At 47.6% G+C, this 14757-nt stretch overlaps 1 protein-coding gene across 1 annotated transcript; it reads left to right on the top strand.

Annotated features, from left to right (window-relative positions):
• The first annotated feature begins 5782 nt into the window (after positions 1 to 5782).
• On the top strand, positions 5783 to 12668 carry LOC123282036 (uncharacterized). Its single transcript, XM_070500973.1, has 2 exons — positions 5783 to 6602; positions 10048 to 12668. The coding sequence occupies exons 1-2, from the start codon at positions 5871 to 5873 to the stop codon at positions 10078 to 10080; spliced, it is 765 nt and encodes a 254-aa protein (XP_070357074.1). The 5' UTR covers positions 5783 to 5870; the 3' UTR covers positions 10081 to 12668.
• The last annotated feature ends 2089 nt before the right edge of the window (positions 12669 to 14757 follow it).

Here is a 14757-nt window from a genome sequence, read left to right as displayed (position 1 = left end):
TTAAAAAAATGTGCTGGGTAGTCTATATAGTTCAAGCTATTTCCTGAGAAACAGAAATAATCCTAGGTGAACACGATGCGAAAAATCAGAAGTCTGGTAATATGTTCTGCCCTTTTTGCTTCATATAAAAATATAGGAAACAATTTAACATATGTCACTCATCACCCATTTTCTGCATTTTTGTCAAGAAAGATTCTAAAAATGGGACTTTTGATACTGAAAGGTATGTTGGTACAGCCTAACCCCACACCCCTTGATTCACCCTGGAGTTCTTTTTTAACTGAAGAAAAATCAACTGGCAACTGAACCATATGTATGCTGAGCGCACAAGAACAGGTTGGAAGTGCAGAAGTCATGCCGGTGTCACGCGTGAGCAGGAGCGGAGGCTTGTCTGCGCTCCCTCACAGGCCCTGCAGGATGTGCTGACTCCACCGTGCTGAAGAACAAAACCCTCACCCGGGATTCCCTGCGCCCCCAGGGTGCTCTTCTGAGCACGTCCCATGCTGGAAAGGCGGCAGCTCAGTGCAGAGTGGTGGCCCTCCCACAAGACACAACCTCCCACTGGCCTTTGCCACATCTCTTCTCCACTGGACACGGACCAGGCAGGGATGTTGGCCAAACATCATTACTGTCAATGCAAACTTCCTGCTGAATTAAACTCTACCCCTTGTCAGAAACAACATTTAAAACTGTGTTTCCTTGTGAAGCAGAGTCTTGGTGCGCCTGTTCCAGAGCTCTCAGAGAAGCAGCATGCACACTTGTGTTTAACCAAAGATCATGATGCTAGTGCCAGCCACTGACACAAGGGCTGGCCTCACGTTCCAGTCTACAGAGCTCACCCGTCGAATGGCTTTCAGAATTGTTTGGACAGTGGATGGGAAATTCACCTAAACCGAAGGTCAGACAGTGTTGCCTTTATCTGAAAGGAAAAAGCCTTTTGTTGCCGCCGCCATTATAATTCCTGAGAAGTGTAGAGCAAGGTCTCAATTTTACCTAAGAAATGACACCTAAAGCTTGAGATTTGTTTTTATTGATGTAAAATTACAGTTCCTGAAATAGGCAAGGCCAATTCTGGTATCATCTATTTTAAAGGCAGGCATAATTCTATGGACAATAACAAATCCTGGGATGGCTTCTTGGAAGAGCCAAAGCTGGAAGACTTCGAGAAGCAAACAATCTGAGAGAGACCAACCTACTCTAAACGGAACTTGGCCCCAAGATGGTTAAGTGGGTCATCAGTAAGAGCCACATTTATTGAGACTTACCATGTTGCAGGTGCTGTGCTAGGATATTACACGGATTACCTGATGGAATCTTCACGACAAGTGAGAAAAGTACTAGTGTGGTAACCAGTTTCTAGAGGAGGAAACTGAGGCTTGGCGTGTGAACTTGCCCAAGGTCATCCAGCTGGCAAGTGGTGAGGCCTGGCAGGGTCCACACTGCCCCAGCTCTGTCTAATGCCCCTGCTCCTATCTGTCAGGCCACACGGTCTCTTCCAAGCGATGGAGTCCTCTCTCCCTCGACACCCACCCCAGTCAGGCCATCTGAGTCAGTAAGAGTGATTTCTTTGTTCATAGCTATTAGAGCTTCATATTTTGGTTACAAGTGTGCCCAAAAGAACAAGCAAGGGAGTCGGCAGAAGTGAAATGTATGTATTATAATCCATTTTCACAATTCTTAAAACTCCCTGAGAAATGGTGTAAGAGTTAAATGTTTTAAGCTAAATGAGGGAACGAACTATAATTCTGTACATACTTTATTGGGGGATTGGAATACGTATTCAATTTAGTTATAAAGTGACTTTCTACAGAGAGAATGCTATTTTCCCTTTGGGTTTTCCCACTGACGAAAACCATAAGCCTATTTTTCACAGGAAATTTTCTTGACCGAAAAGGGTTAAAATTATAGGAATGATCACACAGGACATCCCGGAAAACCTTGTAGCAGGCTTTCGTCACGTTTCCAAGTCAGGTATGGCCCTTCTCCCCTCCCCCATTTTCCTACTGTTATGTCTTCCCTCTTCCTGGATCACAAAGGTTTCTCCCAGGAGGGAGGTTGGCATCTCACAAATTCTTGGCGCTCTCCTTTGGATTGAGTATTGAACCTTGTAGAGCTGGGAATGGCAGAGGACCACAGTGGCAGCCATTAGGATGTCTTCTGCTCCAGCCCTTCTTTGAGTAGCTTGCCCCTCATTCGTATGGCCGTAGGGATGGGCTCCTAGCAGCCCTGCACGTACACGTTACAGCCCCTCCCACCTGCCCTCACTCCTTCAGAACCTTGTATCCACCTGTAGACTGGGACATCTCCACTTGTCTGTAGACACCTCAAATTCTTGTATCTGAAGTCAGACAAGACATCTTTCTCCCCAAACGTGCTCTTCCTCCAGGATTCCCCCTTGGTCAATGGCTCTACCATCCACTCAGTCCCCCAAACAGAAACCTGGGGTCCTCTTCACTCACTCCTCTCCTTATTCCCCACATCCAATTGGTGTCCAGGCTTTGCCTCTCCTTCCGCTGGAATTTAATTCCTTCTCTCCATCCACAGTTCATTCTCAGCTCAGCTCTCCTTATTTCTCACCTGGATCAATGCCACGGTTCTCCCTCTACACCCAGGGTAGGCACCTTCTCTGGGAGGTTTTTCTTGCCTACCCGCACCGCTCACCTGGGCTCAATGCCCTATATGTTCACACTGCCTCTTGTGCGCGTCTCTATCATAACACTTATCCTGTGTACCCTAACTGTATGTTTACTTTTGTATCTCGACCCAACACACCATAAGCTTCTTGAGGGTGGGGACTGTGGCTTATTTATGAATAGCCAGTTCCGAACGGGGCCTGACCCTTGGTGGTTACTCATTAACGGCACTTTGCAGTTGGCTCTGTCACCAGCCATCCTGGGGGAGTCTTGTCAGGATCTGTGTGTGATTACACAGCTTATCCACCTGGGCCTTCGGGCTGGCTCACCAGGAGTTACATTTCCTTTTTATTTGTATCTCTTTGGTGATAATGAACAAGAATACAGCAAAATTACAGGTCCAACGGGGCTCAAACGTAGGGATTCAGTTTTTAGGCTCCATGCAGTTAACAGGTCTGTTTTCTACATTACTGAAAACCTTGCATATAATATATTACCTGGCTACAGTAGCTACTCAAAAATTAATAACAATAGAAACAATAATGATAATATTTATCACTTACTGAATGCTTCCAATGTGTTTCCTATTTGGAGCATTACGTGCATATATCATTTAATCCTCAGAACATTTTTATAAAATTGGTATTATCCCCATTTTACAGTTGAGGGCACAGCGTTAAGGGACATGCTTAAGGTCATGCAAGTCATGGCACCAGATATGGACCCGGCTGTCTGATTCCAGAGGCACATTCGTTAGTCATTACTGCCTGAACCAGTGTTCACGGGACTCTGTGTCATGCTCTCCTCAGCTGAACTCTCAGTCTGTGAGTGACGGCTGCTGAAATATGATTTGTAAGCATGTAGAAAAACACAGATCTTTGTTTCTGACATCTTTTCTGATTGTCACAACTTCCCCAAATTCAGGCAAATATTTAAAATATCACACATGCTAAGTTATTTAACATTACGTCTTTGCTTAGCTGGAATTTAAAGTAGACTTCATTAAAAAGGCATTTCTCCACAAAGAATTCATATTCTCTTCCTCCCAGAATTATCTTCCTGGAATATATTTGTTCATATTACTTGTTTTTTGCAGGACTTGAGGGTTTCTTTTTAGAATAGGCGGAAAATATATTTATGCTATTACACAGATTTTTGAATCTTCTTTTGTCATGGTCAAAGAATGAAAACCATCTGCTTGTTGCCACCCAACCTTTGAACTGTCTTCTAGCCCAGTTGGCTTGGCTTTTATTTGTAGACTGGGAAAGAGAGCACTGGCCAGAATTGTGTTGGCACAAAATTGGCCTGACTCGAAAAGCTATGGCAGCCAAAAATGTCTTCTGAACGGCAGTTCCTGGAATTGTCGACAGAAGTGTCCTCTGCCATGACCGGCTTCAACTACACGTGGTCAGAAGGTCTCCACCCCACTGGGCAGGCTTGTGAGTTTCTTAAAAATAGTTGTGCATGATTGCTGAATGGCAAAGAGGGGAAATGTGACCTTAAATTTTGTTTTCTCTCTGACGTCCACTATTCTGTGTTACCAACCATAAAAATGTGATCCACTGAGCCTGCTACCATAAAAATGAAGGGGAAATTAGAAAAACACAATTGATAGAATTGAGTGCTTTACTCATCTGTTTAAAATGTATGTCTGCATCAAGTTCTGGGTTATTGGATCCGTGTTCACACTGGGGTATGACCTTTGTTTCCTTTTTCCTCATTATTGAGCACCAGTTCTAAGTTTGTTAACATCATTTAAAAATACATCTTTGGGGGTTACACCATGTGTCAAATTCTCAAGGACTTAAGGAAACGTGGAACACATTTTTGCACAGTTCGGGGAATCAGTGATCTATGAAAAAATTGCTGAAACGTAGTTAAAAACAATTCTCCCAAGAGCTGTGCATAAATGAGTGCATTAATTATCCCTTCAATATTAAGAACATAAAAATGAAGAAACTGTTTTCAAAATTGTTAAGCTACCCCAGTAAGCTTCCCAGACTGACTCATTCCCCAATCTGTCTGGTTTCTTAACAAGCATGCCTAGACTATACTCTCCATAGAGAAGCAAATGTTCTAGAACAGAGAACAACCAGTAGCTTAAATTCTGTCCAGAAGAAGATTATGGAACTAAATGATTAACAACTCATTGAGACCAGATTAGATTAATAGCTTTTAACATCCTTTGAAATGGAAAAATTTTAAATATAAAGTTGGAATTGGAAGGTTGTGGGAAAGTTTTTAGTAAATTGTGTATATATGTGGGAGAGACTCTACAAATATCTCTGCAATGTTTGTGTGACAATACTTCAAATATAAGATTCGATGTTTTCCATGAAAAAGTGGATTATATTAGGTATATGCAATTGTCAAAACTCATAGAGCTGTAACTTGAGGTCTCTGCATTTCTCCATGTATATGTAAATTTTACCTCCATTTAAACAAACCCTCAAACTCTTAAGGTCAACAAAAACAAGGAAACCCTGAGAAGACTTGAGGGCTAAAGGTAATGTGATATCCTGGAAGAGATATAAGAACAGAAAAAGGAAAACAAAAAAAAGAATGAAATGCAAATGAAGTGTGGATTTAGTTAATAACAATGGAACAGTATTGGTTCAATATTGTGACAAATGTGCCACATTAATGTAAGATATTAACTACAGGGAAAACTGCTGCTGGGTGTAGGAAAACTCTGCCACTTTTCCGAAGCCTGAAACTATTCTAAAATGTAAAAGGCTTATTTTAAAAGTTAGAAAAAAGCGGAATAAGGGGAGGTGGAGGAGAGGACAACATGGCAGTTACCCCAGACACTACTGGAAGGTCAAGAAAATGAAAATGAAAATATCGGTATACATCATCTATTTCAAGATATGTGTAAACTAGCCATAAAGAGCAAATGTTTTTTATCTACTGGCCATTAGCAGTGAACAGATTACTCCTCCATGAGACTTATTTTCCCATGATAAAAAAAGATTGTCATCATTATCACATTTTTTTTAGCTGGGCTTAAAGTTAAAAGGGTTGTACACACACAAATGGCAATGGGCTGAATAAACAGTACAGTTTTCATTTTCAACGGAGCATATTCCTCCTGGTAAATTATCTAGTGCCACGGTTCTGTCCTGTTTAACTCCACCACCCATGAGTTACATACATTCTTTATGTGGATAAACAGAAAAATTCATTTCGTGCCTGCTAAAACGTTTTCTTCTCAGGTGTTATTGTGTGTATAGAGAGATGTGTAAAGAAAACTCGCTTACAATGTCATCTGTGTCTCCGTTAATACGCCTTTATGCTATCATCCATAATCATTATAATTGTCATATCGATCTCCCTTTTAATAAACGGAGTCTTCCTCATCATTTATTGGTGTCCATGCTAACCAGCCCTCGGGGGCTCGAAGGGGCCGAGCACAACCGCGAAGCAGTGTCTGGTCCAGTGTCGCCACATCTGGGTCTGGCTGCCAGGAGCAGAGTACCCACAGGATGCGGCAGGATCCTTCCTTTGTGGCGCGCAGCTCCCTCGAAAACACCCCTTCCTTGCGACGACAAACTCCTCTTTTTTCAGTTAACAGTTCGGGGACAGAGGTCGGTGGGGAGGCCCCAAGCTGACGTAGACCGAGATGAAGATGAGGAAGACCGGGAGGAGGAAGACGCTGGCTGCCGCGGCGGCCACAGCAAAGAGCTCCATCCTCCAACCGCAGCGCAGCCTCCCGCAGCCGGCACTCTCTCGCTGCCAGGAGGCGCCGCGTTGCCATGGGAACCGCGACGGCGCCCCCGCGGCACCCGCGTTTATTACCGGAGAATCGACCCGCGCGGACGCGGTCCCCACCCCCCGGCGGAGGGCCGCGCTTGCTCCTCGCCCCCGTCACGCGTGCGGGAAAAGCAGAGCCAGACCACGGCGCGAAGTGCAAACTGCAAATGCCTCGTAAGCGTTGGCCGGAGGCTGAGAGCGCCGCTGCGAGTGGAGGTCGGTGCGGGCCCGGCCACGCAGTCCCTCCTTCCCCGCCTCTCCCGCGCGCCCCCCAGGCCCGGAGCGCGCCCCGGGACGCAGAGAGCCGCTCTCGCCCGTCCCAGGCTTTGCAGACGCCCTCGGACTCCGCCCGTCCGGGGAGGAACCGCAGCGTAGCCCCGCAGATGGAGAAAGTTAGAGGGCCAACTTGAGTTTTTGCAGGACCGCCCCCAAACAAGCCCACCTAGAATCCTTCTGGTCCTTGCCCCGCGGGCTCTCCAAGGGGAGGGAGGGAGCATAAAAGACATTTACCCCGAGTCCTAGTTATTGGAACGATTCCTTAACACGCCGTCTGTCCCGGGAGCTAGAAACAGATTGCAGGACTGCAATGTTTGGGTAATTAATAAAGGGACGATAACGGGGCTTCCGAAACGCTGGCTGCCCGGAGCGGGGCCGCGGGCCGGGCGGGCGGCGCTGCGAGGTGCTCGGCGCGGCTTGGCCGCCCTCGGGACGCACAGACAGTGATTCGCTAGGGAGTCCACACCCCGGCCTGACTTTTACGATGCACGTATTAGGAGAAACGCAGAAGGCTGGCGATCCCCATTTCACCCACCAAACTTTCTCCTCCTGGTCACTGGCGGAGCTCCGGGCTCTGCGCCTGGGCCTGAAAAATCCGCCTCCAGGGAGCAAAGGGCTTGTCGCTTCCGCCTATAAATATTAATAAGCTGAGAGGTTCGGGCGTAATTATCTCCCTTTAATTGCAACTCAACCAAAAATCCAGCCCCCTGCCACTCAGGCCCCCCTAAATCAGAATTGCTGGGTTTCGCTTTCAGGAGACTCCCTGGGCTCAAAGTCGTTCTTTGTATCCGCCGCCCAACATGGAAACCATATGCCGCGCCTCGCCGCGTGTTAAAATCACCCTCCGAGAGATCCGAGCTGACGCCCCTTCGCCTTTCATTTCGTCGCCTGCATCCACGGCCGCCTCATGCCCCCAATTTCTCTCCCCGCCACCAGGGAACCCCGCGTCTATGCCCCCTCCCCCCGACCTCACTCTATTAAAACAATAATCTGAGGGGTTGACACGCAGGGGCGGCCCCTGGAGGGGGTGGGATTCGCCCGTGTTTGACCCGAAGTCACCTGTGCTGCGCCCAGGGGAACAGCCCTAGCGGCCTCACCGCGGCCGCGGCGCTTGGGTCCGCAGGCCCGGCCTCCTGGGGGCCCCTCTGCTTCCCGGACCCTCTGTCTCCAGCACCCCGCCAGCCCACTCCTTCCCCGAGGTCTCCTCCCTGTGTCCCTAAGGAGCCGCGCGCGGTAGGGAAGGGGCGCCGGGCTGCTTGAACTCAGCGCGCTCTCCCCAGGGCCAAGGTTGGGGTGGGGGTCGTGGGCTGGGGCATTTCGCCGCGCTTTGTCGCCACGCGCCACCAAAGCTGAGAGCCGGGTTCCGGCGCGACGCCCGGGATGCTCAGCCCCGCGCTGGCTGCGCCCATTGCCCCGGCCTTCAGGCCGGGGGGCTTGCGGGGGGGCGCGCGCTGGGGGTTGCCAGGCAAGGCCCGGGGTGCGGGCTCCTCCGTCCCGCCCCGCGGGCTTCGACAGCGCAGACCCACACTCCAGCCCGCGCCTCCGCCGGGTGTCCTGGGGCTTGCGGAGCCGAAAGGAGCCTCCTTCTCGCTCCACAGGCGTGGGAGCCAGCAGCGGGAGGAGGCTGTGCGGAGCCCAGGCGCCCCGGACGCGGGAAGGAGCCCGGCCGCTCCCCTCGCAGGAGAGCGGCGGAGGCCAGCAGTCCTATCGGGAGCACTCATGGCCCGTAGGCGCCTCCAGAAGGCCCAGCTTTGTGCGCTCAGACATCTGAGGCTCCATCACAGGCCAGGAGGAGCTGCCGAATTGTTTCTTGCCCTCATCTTTCTGTTCGGAGTTGAGCGCTAACAAACAGCTGCCCAAGGCAGAGAGGTGCGGTCCGCTCCCTACGGGATGATTATGAGCGTTTGAAAATATTAATGTCCATTTACTCGATACATTCCCATTTAAACTGCATCAAGAGGAGAGATCAAAATGCAAAATAAGGATTTAGGTTAAAACACAGCGATGAAATTAGGACCCGTTTTATTTCAGTTAAAAATGCAGACCCATCCAGGAGGTCCAATGAAAAGATACTATGTGCCCTACGATTTGAAGGTCAATTCCAGACTGTGGTGGTCCCTGAGTTTCATGAATGTTAACTGTCCACTGAAATGACAAAAAGAAATCCACCTCGGAGGTCAGATGCTTGGGCTGTAGCTATGTGAGATGCAGGCGGTTTCTTCAAGGCACTCCAGAGGCAGGATCAGCTTTTTTGCTGACCAAGTCAGTTTCCCGTAAAATTAACACAGGCTCAGGGCTCTGGCAGCAAATGGTTAACTGGGGCCCAGAGTTGGGAGAACCCATTTTGGTGGTCAGGGCGGGAGGTCAGTGCTACCACCATTAGCAGTGTGGTTTGGCACCTTCCCTTTTCTGCTCCCACCATCCAGCACCCAAGTCCCCATGTGTGGAAAGTCAGCTGCAGTAGTGGCCTGGGAGGAGGTGGTGATGAGGGCAAGAGCTGCAAGACAAATGGAGGTGGTCGCACTGGGCATCTGGACTGGCGTGGGTTTTCTTTAGTCGTATTCCTGCACCCAGGACGTGTGGAGTAAATGTTGAAAGACCCAGAGCTACAGGAAGGTAGTGTGGGGTTGGCCTTCTCCAAAGGGGAAATCTAGCCTGATTCTAAACCAGGCCTCAAGCCTGCCTGGAGTAACAGTGCTCTGTCCCACTGTGCTTTCTGCCGTGGTGGGTGGAGGCAGGCAGTGGTGGCAGCGGGCAGCTACAAAGGCCTCCTGTCCCTTAGCACTCAGGCCGGCATCTGGAAATCTGCTAGTGGGAGTATTTCTCCGATCGTCTTGGAAACTCTTTCATCTCGACCAAGAAGGGTTTCACAAGGCTGAGACGAGCGTTTAGAAATTGTTCTTTGCTAATGACAGTCTTGGGATTCTGTGTCTTTCTCTCTCTCTCTTACACCCACCCACCCACACAGACGCAGACATACAAATCTGCCCTTTTTGTATTTTGTGTTAAACTTTTTAGCTTGATAGAGATCAAAGTCACGCACCAACTTGTCTCTCCGACACCCTACACTCGACTCCGAGTCGTCCCTGGCAGTAAAAGACTAGAAGCTGTTTCTGAATCCTGCTGGCTCAGCCTCACCCTGCTCCTCCCCGGATGATGCAATCTGAGCAGGGCCGGGAAAGCTGCTGGGTCTGTCCCCAGCTGGCTGAGTCTGGCCTTGAGGGGCCGGGCTGGACCGAACAAGAGCTCTGCTGAGTTGGTCTCCCCTGAGCCCCAGGAGCTGTGACAGGAGTCACAACTGTCCCCTTCCATTTCTGTAGGACTTTAGGGCTGACAACAGTCTTGCTAGTTCCTTACAACAACTTCTTTTTCTCTGCATTTATAGGTGAAGCACCTGAAGCGCAGAGAGGTTGGGTGATCAGGCCAAGGCCACATGGAGAGAGGAGGGTCTTGGGAGTCTGGCCCTGGGCTCTTGCGACCACACCTGTCGCTTTAAAGTTACGGTGAACACTGTGAGCGCTCCTGGGTGTTTCACCCTGAATTCACATTGCGTCTCCACTCTTTTTGGCCAGAGGTGGATGTGACGAATCTCTCAGCAGCGGAGAGACTTGTGGCGGCCTAGTCTGGGTGAAACTGGGTGCGGTCCCGGCCACAGCGCCGAAGACACAGGTGGAGCCAGGCCTTCCGGCAAAACAAGGCCTTCCAGCTGGGGGCATTACCTGAGGAAGGGGAAGCCCTTTTACAAAGACAGCAGAGGACAGGGGAGTCCCCCCGTGGCGGTGATGGGGCCCCTGTTTCTCCTCTTCCCTCCCCGCCACCCTTGCCTGACTCTCTGGACACAGGCCCAAGCAGCTGGCCTTGATTAGCAGAGCCAGCCGTGGACTGGGACAGTTTCTTTCTCCTCAGAAGCTGCAGGGTGTGACGTTTATTAGCACTAGACATTCAACAATCTCAGACGTGTGGTGCCTCCTGTATTTTATAGAGCATAGGCACCCGGACACACCCGCCATCCACGGTCGCGACAATGAACTGTCATGTCCACCTGGCGATGAGCGAGACTGAGATCTACAAGAGCTGAATGTAGTCTTTCTTTCTTTTGCTTGGATTTTCATATTTGCTACTGAGAGTTGCTCGTGTCCTTAGCCTGGTCGCATGGAAAATATCGGACTGAGGTAGCAAGGAGTATTGGAAGAAAGGAGATGGCACCTTTGATGAGTAGGGCAGGGGCTAACAAGTATTTGAGGATTTGAAGATTTTTGTAAACTCCTTATAACTCTATGAAAATTATTGCTCACCTGCTGTTCACTCAAGCAGTGAGGCTGGTTGGTCATGGAGCTAACATTTATGAGTACCAACTATGCGCCTGGCACACTGCTGTCTCTGTTCCCCTTCGCAATAGCCCTATGGAGTCGTGGCTATGACTATACGCATTTTACGGGTGAGGAAACTGAGGCAGAGAGAGGTTCTGTAACGGCGCTGGAAGCGGCGGAGTCAGGATTTGACTCAGTTTTGTTCATCCGTGAGTTAGCACCAGCCATCCGTCAAACAGGTGGAGCTGGTTTCACCAAACTTGTGGTCATTAATGCCAAGTCGCTTCATTTGGAAAGTAAGTCTTCCCTATTTTAGCAAGAACACGGTTCAAGGTGTTTTCTCCTCCTGACTGCCCCGTTCCCCATCAGAGCTGAGATTCCTGTAGTCGTGCCTTGAGGAAGGTGGCAAGTGTTAAAAATGGGAGATTTGTTGCCATGAGTTCCCCTTGTAACCTAAGTCCCACATCGCTCTCAGTCCGCAGCGCCCCAGGCCGATTCCGGCAGGGCTGAAGTGTGCTGAGAAAATACCTGGGACCAGTCGTTCAACATTCGATGTGTCTTAGGTCAGTGACAATAGTGCCTTTCACACAGATTGCGTGTATGTACAGTCCACAAAGCATATGCACTCACGGCCTCTCCTTTTAGATGTTTCCTCTTTGCACTAGGGGCCTTATCTCTAACTGTGGAATGAAAGGCTGTGTCCCTGGTTAAAAAGATCCCAGGCCAGGCCAGCCTGCCCCAGGTGGAACTGAGTGACTTGATGTGCCCTCTGAAGGAGGAAGATGCAGACGGGCCGCCCTCAGGATCAAAAGGAGGCTGGCTTACCAGACACTCCCACAGGGGGTTCGCTTCGTTACAACGTGTAGTATTTGCTCACATTTCAAGTTGTTTCTCCTAAATTGTTCCCCAGTCAGAGCTTGGAAACCCTGCTGTCCATGGGCCGGTCCACAGCATGGCACAGAGCTGCTTCTCCGCCTCTTCTGTCCTAAAGATCCATTTTGCTCTTAGGTGACGTTCAGACAAGATCCAGGATGTCAGAGTGATTTCTCCAGAAAGTGGATGTGTGTTAAAAGAATTTCAGGCATCTTTTCTCTCTTCCTCCTTTTTTCCCCCCGTCTTCAGCAAGACAGAAGGTGGGGCGATCACGTGCAGGTTTCCTCATCTATCTAAGTAGAAGATTCAAATTAGGTTCCCGGGTGCATACAACCTCTGCCATTGCGTCTGCTTCTCTCGGCTCTTTCAGGAACACTTCCAGCTCTCTGACCTCCTCCCCTGTGTTACAGGGCTGGGACCAGGTGAGGTGAACGAGCTCTTTGCCTTGTGCACAAAATTTAAGGGGATTGGTGCCAAAAAACTCCAGATCAAGATCAATATTTTAATGCAATATTTAAAAAAATCTAAATTAACACAAAAAAGTCCATGATGAACAAATAATCAAAATTTTTAATAAAAACAGTATTACTGACATTTCCTTTTGTCTCAAGCTTCAGTATGGCTGGTCACGGCATTGCTTTCTTCCTTATCTTTCTCTTAGATCAGAGGAAATGAGAGAGGCGGCAGGGATAAAGCGAACCGAAATCGAGGTAATAAACCAGAGAAATGAGAGGTGAACAAAATGAAACCAAAAGTAAAATAAAGCTTTGAAAATAAAGAGAGAGAATAAGAGGGAGTGACTAGATTAATATATAAATAGCTTTTTATCAACGCCGATTAAAGATTGTCATAGAGAACTGTTCGACTCAAGCTGTTACCTTGTTTGCAGTAATTATTAAAAACCTTGCTATAGTTCAAAGTGTTTTTAGACATTTGTGTATTTCCCCTGGTCCTCCAAAGATACTTTTTAATAACAATACTCTCTTTTTAGGGTGCTTGTTTATTTTTCAAAACTTTGGTTTTTTGCATATTTTTTCACTTATACTCGAAACGAAAGATGTGGGTAGGGCATGGTCTCCTTTCTCAGAAAATGGGTAGGTGGGCTTGGGGGACAAAAGGAAAGGATGTTTCCTGAGTGCCCGACACTGAAGTCGATGCTCTCCATATGTTTTATTTATTTCCCAAATAACCTAGAGTTACAAATATGGTCAGCTCCTTTTTACCGATCCAGAAACTGAAATCCAGGGCATGGGTTAAACAGCTGGTCATACGTTCAGAATATTGATTTCCTAAAAAAATATATTGTGTCATTGTTCTGGTGCTTTTGGTTGTTAGGAAAACTAGAAAAAGCTCGATTAAACTAAGACTAATATTCCAGCTCCAAAAAATGTTTTTTGCCTCCGTATCTAGTCAGAGGAACTCCAAGACTTTCTCTTTGCTTGTGCTGAGTAGGCAGAACCAGTCAACCTCCAAAGTTCGAGTTTGAGAGACGTAGAGGGTCTCTGAAGGCGGAAATATTTGGAGTCAAGTAGATATAAATGACTGGTCAGGAAAGTGATTTGGTCTTTTTTTTCTTCTCTACAAGTGCCTTGTTTAATATACTGAATACATGCTAAAGTGTGGAATCATTCTTGTGTGGCCTGATTTTAGTACCCTACTGAATTTTATAAATAGCAGTAAAGCAGTATTAAAATAACGTTTAATCAGCCACAACCGCCCCCACCCTTATTTAACTGTTTTTATTTTTGAATAATGAATAGTTTCAGTAAGAGTAGCATATTCTCTTATGTTTTACTTAATATATTATTGTATAAACATCTCAGGATTTCTGTAGTCTTCATACTACAAAAATGGCTATGCAAATGTTTTACTGATTTACCACAATGTGTTAAGCCATGCCTCTGAAAATGAAAAATTAAGTTGTTTCAATTTTATTGTTTGATCTTCAATTGGTAATGAGATGCAGCCTGCCACTTAGTAAGCCTTACTTTGTGCCAGGCACTAAGCTAGGCTCTTAAAAGCATGTATGATTTCACTTAAGGCTTACAGAAGCCCTATAAGGTGGGTTTTATTAATCTCATTGGAAACCGAGGCACGGAGTGGTGGTGGCAGACACAGGAAGGGACTGACCTGGAATTCTGAGTGAGCTCAGGCTGCCCCGCCCCCGTGTGCTTTCAGTCACAGTGTGACAATCCAGGCTGCCGTGCCCCTCCCTTTAGACTTTTATTGATCAGTTTCCAGGGGAGAAAAAATCTTTTTGGCTCTCCCTATGCCCTGCCCTTTACTTTCTGAGAGGGTTGCAATAGTGCATAATCCTTCCATCAATGAAGAAGAGAACCAGTCTCACCTTTACCTTGATGACATTGGATGTTATTCAGACTTTAGAAAGATGCTACCTGGGCAGGTGTAAAATCACAGCTTGGGCTTGTTCTGTCTATTTCCTTGATTACAAATGAGGTCAGATATATTTTTTAGATGTTTGCCAATTTGTCCTTTTTTTTTTTTTAACAACTGTTGCCAATCTTTTTTTTTTTTGTTTTTCTCCCCAAATCCCCCCAGTACGTAGTTGTATATTTTTTAGTTGTGAGTCCTTCTAGTTGTGGCATGTGGGACACCGCCTCAGCGTGGCCTGACAGTGGTGCCATGTCCGCACCCAGGATCTGAACAAGCGAAACCCTAGGCTGCCAAAGTGGAGCGTGCAATCTTAACCACTCAGCCGGGCCTGGCCCCCCTTTTTTTTTTTTTGGCCAATTTGTCTTCTTATATGTGAATTGTGGTTAATATATTTTGCTCCTTTATCTGCTGGTGTCAATGTTATTCTTAGGAATTCGAATGATCTCTTTGCACTTTATACGTAATAATCCCTGTCTTTCAGAGCTGATTTAAATATTGTCCTAATCTGTGGGTGACCT

Source organism: Equus asinus, chromosome 29, assembly GCF_041296235.1.
Source record: "Equus asinus isolate D_3611 breed Donkey chromosome 29, EquAss-T2T_v2, whole genome shotgun sequence".
NCBI lineage: Eukaryota > Metazoa > Chordata > Mammalia > Perissodactyla > Equidae > Equus > Equus asinus.
The sequence above is the reverse complement of the archived record's forward strand: the minus strand, read 5'-3'. Positions and strand labels throughout refer to the sequence as shown.